At 47.9% G+C, this 5,918-nt stretch overlaps 1 protein-coding gene across 1 annotated transcript in view; it reads right to left on the reverse strand.

Annotated features, from left to right (window-relative positions):
- Tfap2b (transcription factor AP-2 beta) overlaps window positions 1-4,631 on the reverse strand; it is a 26,860-nt gene extending 22,229 nt beyond the window's left edge. The window contains 1 exon segment of the mRNA XM_052745373.1: window positions 4,449-4,631. Within this exon segment, the coding sequence (XP_052601333.1) occupies window positions 4,449-4,528 (80 nt within the window). The 5' untranslated portion in view covers window positions 4,529-4,631.
- Window positions 4,632-5,918: the final 1,287 nt, after the last annotated feature.

Consider the following 5,918-nt stretch of genomic DNA (forward strand, 5'->3'; position numbering starts at 1 on the left):
GACTCAGGGCCACATGGTAAAATGTCAAGAGTCCCACCCGGGAAGCTTCAGGGGACCTAAATACAACAGAAATAGGAAGCTTACCCACTACCCGGCCTAGGAGCCATCTTTCCAGAGTGCAAGGCAGGCAAAAAGGGAGAGGCGAAGAAGGAACTGTGTGGACAGAGATAGCTCAAAGCCTTGATTTAAGAATGTAGGACCCAAGGGTAGTGTTTGCTCTTCGAAGTGTTTCTTGCCCCTACCTCTTCAAGAGATCCAAAGTACACCAAATGAACCTTGCTAATAGCTGTAGCACTGCTCTGGTTGGGGGAAAAAAAAAAAAACCCACTGGTGCCTTCACTGGCAGGTAGCTGGCTGGCCCCGGGGCTCACACAAGCCGGAGATTCCCAGAGCAGGGAGGCTTCTGCCTGATCTGAGCTTCCAGCCACCCCCTCCCTCCCCAAGAGGAATTAAATAACTTAGTGTTTGATTGAAACGGATCTCCTCTGCAATCACACCCTAAGCCCATGGTAAATTGAGTTGTGGTTTGCAGGAGTTTCTGAGCTTGCTTTCCATATCGCATGCTATTAGACTCAGGGGTGTTAAAAGAAGGAGCTGAAGCTGGGAGGTGAAGAGATAACCCCCACATCTCTTTTCCCCTCCTCTCCGGAGTATAAGCCAAGTGAAAGGAGAAGGGGGAAGTGATGGACACTTTTAACTTTCACCCCATCCTTTGTGGAAATGGCGAGGGGTAAAGTCCCCCCAGGTTCTTTCTGTAGAAAACAGCCACCTAAATTTCCAAACTGCAATGACAAAAGTTTTTTCGGTTCAGCCTCACCCCCCCCTCCCAGCTGACTCTCGGGGAGCTCAGACAGGGAACACACAATGCAGAGAGAAGCAGCTGCAGCCTCGTCCAATTATGGTGCTAAATTACCAAGCCAAAGGCACTCAGAGGAAGACAGAGAGACAGACACACGCGCGCACACACACAGAGATGCAGAGACGGAGAGACAGTGAGAGGAGAAGGGCATGCACTTCTGGTACAACGGGAATCCGAACTCACCATGGATGAATAGGTGTGGACTAACATCTGGAAAAAAAAAGCCTGGTTACTGCTCAAAATCAAACAATGAATTTTCAAAAAATCAAAAAGTCCAGCAGAGAAGCAAGCTGGACACAAGAGCTGAGCTTGTGGTGTATCCAGGACAAGCCATCAAAAAAAAAAAAAAAAAAAAAATCCCCCTCCAAGAAGATTGGAGGTGCCTATCACAGACAGGCAGAACGGTTCATCTGTCTCTCACCGTCTTTTTTGGCGCTCTTTTCTTCGCCGGGTTCTTTGGGGCTCCAGATACAGACCAGATACAGACCTCTTCCACCCGAAGCTGGGCTCAGACTGCTCGGGCGCGCCCCTTCCTCCCTCCGCTTGCCTACACCGCCTCATAATAATTGATATTCATGACTATTAATATTACACGAGCACTTTAAAGGGAGAATGGAGGGCAAATGGAGCGTGAAGCGGCGGCGAGCTCAGAGCTCCTCCACTATTGTAAATGACGTTCATTCAGTGGAGAATTACTAGATGTAATCAGACGAGGGGGCTGGCGGAGGCAGACTGGGGGAAAAGTTTAGCAGGAAAGAGGCAGAACTTCAATTAACTGAACTGGGACGCCCGCTCTCGCTCTGTAAGGCAGCCTCTGCTCTTTGGATTCGGCAGGTGTGGGGGAGCAGTGTGGGGGCTCCCAGAGATTGTAGGTGTTCTTGTGTATAGAGAGAGACTTTCCCAACGGGGAGGAGGTGGTTGCCCTGGGTGCTTGGTGTGCATATTAAAACCCAAACTAGAAAGACACTGCCTGGTCATCTGGAGGGGAGAGAAAAGTAAATGGGGTGGGCCCTGTTTGTTTACTGGGAGCTACACGGACTTTTTCTGAATGCAGAAGATCTAGCCTTTTTCTTTTCTCTCTCTCTTTCTTTCTTTCTTTCTTTCTTTCTTTCTTTCCTTTCTTTCTTTCTTTCTTTCTTTCTTTCAGGACCTAGGAGAGACTTTTTTCTTAACATAGTACAGCCTTTTCCTCTTCAGTGCTTACAGCCTGCAATTTTTTTTTTAAACCGAGATTTAAAATATATGCACTCGATCTTCAAAGTACTCTAAAGGTATCCTTTCCAGGCAAAGCCAGGGGCAACAGAAAAATCTTTTGGGATGTTTCAGGAACCCGTTCAACTGGCCTGACTGCCAGTTTAACTTCTGTTAAACTTCAACCGTAGCCCCAGACTGAAGCAGGCTCCTTCCACCACGCTGTGTGCGGGTTCTCCTGGCTTCTCAGCTGAAAATTTGGGCAGCCCTGGAGTAATTCGCTCTCTCCTCCTCCCTCGACTTGGCTTTCTCTCCTCTCCTCTCCCTCTCCTACCCCCCTCTTTCCCTCCTTCTCTCGCCCCCCCCCTCCTTCTCTCTCCTGCACCCCCTCTCCTCTCTTCTCTCCCTCCCCTCTCTCTCTTCTTCCTTCCCACTTTTACTCTCCCCCACTCCTTCCCCACTCCCCCCTCCTCTCCCCATTTAGCCGTTTATTTTTTCCTAAGCAAAGAACCAGCATCCCTCTGATTACTTTAATCCCTCTATGTATGTATACCCAGAGCTATTTCCACCACAGCCCCAGCTCCGCCAGGGTCGCGTTTGCTATGGGTGATGTGTTCTTTAGGCTAGTTTAACGCCCCGGACTTGAACACAATCCCGCCTGTTAGGAAAAAGAAAGGGAGGCCGGAGCGAAACAAACCCTGCCAGGCGGGGCAGACACGGTCCCCTCAGTACAGTCAGTCCACAACCCACAAAGAGGAGGACGAACCCGGAGTCACCCCGAAAGAAGAAAATCACTCTTCTCTCTTCTCTCTCTCTTCTCTCTTCTCTCTTCTCTCTTCTCTCTTCTCCTCTTCTCTCTCTCTCTCTCTTCTCTCTTCTCTCTCTCTCTCTTCTCTCTTCTCTCTTCTCTCTTCTCTTCTTCTCTCTCTTCTCTCTCTCCTCTCTCTCTCTCTCTCCTTCTCTCTCTCTCTCTCTCTCTCTCTCTCTCTCCTTCCTCCTCCCATCTTCTTCTGGACTCCCTTTCCTCTTTCTTTTCTCCTTCACTTTCTCATTTACCTCCAAAAGGAGGTCTTCGGAACGGCGGGGCTGGGGCACACCGGGTACTGGCTGGAGGAACTCTTGCCAGGCACCCTAAGGAGTCGCGGTCACTCCGGCGGACCGGGCCAGCAGGGTGGGGTGGGGGAAAAAGCTGGCGACAGCCTCCAGACTCCCCTTGGTTGGACCAGGCGAACCACCGCCGAGCGCTCGCCCCTAGTCCCTACAGAGCTCCCGGCTCAGGGCTCCGGTTTCTTTCCCGGCCGGTTCGCGAGCCTGAGATGCCCACCTCGGTCCGGTGGTCCAGCCCAGTGCCGGGGGCCCGGGTCTCCTCGTCTCAGCCTTCTGCTCTCCAACTTTTCCTGGTCGCCTCTGCCTCCCTGCTGCGCTAACTCCCTGTCGCTTTCTTTCGGATCTCGAAAAGCTTTTCCCGAAGCTTCAGAGCCATTCTTCCCTCCCTCGACGGCCCTTTTGAGCCTTGCTTCCTTTCCTTTCGAGCTCAACTGGGGGGGTCTCCCCAGCTCCGGGACTGTGGTGCGGGTTTCCGCATCCGTCCCCGGCCCGGGACTCCTCGCCTCGCCCGCCAGCGAGCTGCAGGGGCACCCGGCAATGCCTACAGCCTCGCTCGACGCGGACTCCGGAAGCGACCGGCGGGAGTCCCGGGAGGCGGAGGGCAAAGCCCGGGGAGGGACGCACTCTCCTGGGTACTGTTGGCCTGGTGCACCAACTGTGGGCAGACTTCGTTAAAAATGCCCCACACGCTGGCGGCTGCCATCTCTGCTCGGACCCACTGACCCGCAAAGAAGCAAAACACAAGAAAATAAAAATAACAAGCCGCGCCCTCTCCCCATACTGCACTCTATCTGTTCATACACTGGTCCTTTCCTCTCTCTCGCCCTCCACCTGGATCCGCTAGTTACCGATTTCACAAAATTTATTAAAAGTACGAAAAAATAAAAATTAAAAAAAATCCAAAGCCCGAGTCGAAGTGAAGCTTGAAAACCCGATTCTCTCCCGAACTCAAAATGAGGAGAGAATGTTTTTCTCCGACTGTCTACCTAAATTCAGTGGCGCCACGTTCCCCATTAGAGCCTACAAGGAGGGGGAGGAGAGAGCCGGAGAGAAAGAAAGAGAAGAAAAGAAAAATAGTTCCTAAATTAAAGTTGCCAGATTCCAACCTTAAAAGTCCCCCTTCAGGAGAGCGAAGTCTCCTAGAGCCAGACTCAGAAAACTTAAAGAAACCTCAGAAACCCGAACGGAAATCTACGAGCAAATAGCTTAAAAATATGTCAACTGGGGTGCCAAGAAGCTCCACTTTTCTATGTACAAAGCTCAAAAATGCATCTGGGGGTGTCCGCTCACCTCATAGATGTCTTCGTACTTGACATTCTCCACGAGTTTCCAGAGCATGATGGCAGCCTGGTCTCTAGGAGGTGAGTGCATTCATGTGAGGAGCAGATGTCTGGCTTCTCAGGACTCCGCTGTCTGTAATGATCCATCTATAATTGGAAATGGGGGGATACACACCAAATCCGACGCTCCTCTCCCATCGCAACTTATATCTGTTGTCTCAAACAATAGGCTGGGGAAGTAAGCCTCAGCAGACAGAAAAACATTATTGCACACAGGACTTAGATACAACGCCGCGCGCACACACACTACACACACACACACACACACACACACACACACACACACACACACACACGCACATATATATTATAAAAAATCATAAACCGCGAATTTACGCGCAGATACCCACATTTAGTTACATAAACACCTCTGGGTCACAGAATCCACAAACTAAACGTGCATTTAAAAGGGAACATAGTTGTTCAAAACGAGTAATATAAATAGATACACTAAAAAAAAAATCTCTATTTGGAAAATAGTGAATCATTGAAGCTAGTAACTAGAGTCTTTTAACAACTGATAACGAGAAACTGGGGACATCAGCCTCTAATTTTCTACAGAGTTTTTAAAAGGGAGACCATTATTGAGATTTTAAAACACAAATTTCTTATTGCTGTATGCTCAGGAGAGTATTTATAAAACAAACAAACAACTAGATTCTGTGATTTTAAGAGCTATTTTTCCATATTGATAGCTGTACAAATTTTAAAAATCACAGTATCATTGTATATTAGCAACATCAAAAAACTATTTACCGCTATGATTTCTGATATTTTTGTTCATTTTGCCTAACACATTTGGTAACTTGAATATGTTGTGGACCCTACAGTCTATATTGCTTGTTGCTTTGGAATGGTTGTGTATTTTCAGTGGATCCTATGTGTCTTTCTGTTTGCCTGGAGTCTCCATTTTATCAAGTTTTTTTGTTTTGTTTTGTTTTGTTTTTCTCCACAGGCTGGAAGCAACAAAGCCCACAACATTGATTTTGAGACTTTAAACAAAAGTGTAGGACATTTCATATTGTGTTTGTTGTGTGCAATTTTTTATTTTAACCTGGTAGATTCAAAAACGCACAGCAGAATCTATGGGAAGGTTTAAGCTTTATGCTCTTTAAGAAGATAGTTTGAAATGTACAAGAGATCATTTTGTCTGGTCAGGTCGGTTTGGGGGTAGATTTTCTTTTGAATCTGTAATTTGTGTAGTTGTTTAGTTTTTTTAAAAAGGCATAAATAATAGTAAGGACAAAGTTAAGCTAGCCTCAAATGGGTGCCTTGAAAGACACAGGGTTTTATTTTATTTTATTTTGTTTTTGTTTTTAATTTCACCAGAAATTCTATATTGACTCGCTCGCTCTCCCTCGTCCCAGCCTTCTCACACCCTCTGTTGTTCTCCAACTCTCTTTCTGGGTGCGGAAGGTTCC

This window comes from Peromyscus californicus, unplaced genomic scaffold (genome assembly GCF_007827085.1).
Source record: "Peromyscus californicus insignis strain IS unplaced genomic scaffold, ASM782708v3 Scaffold_19__1_contigs__length_69161282, whole genome shotgun sequence".
Taxonomy (NCBI): domain Eukaryota; kingdom Metazoa; phylum Chordata; class Mammalia; order Rodentia; family Cricetidae; genus Peromyscus; species Peromyscus californicus.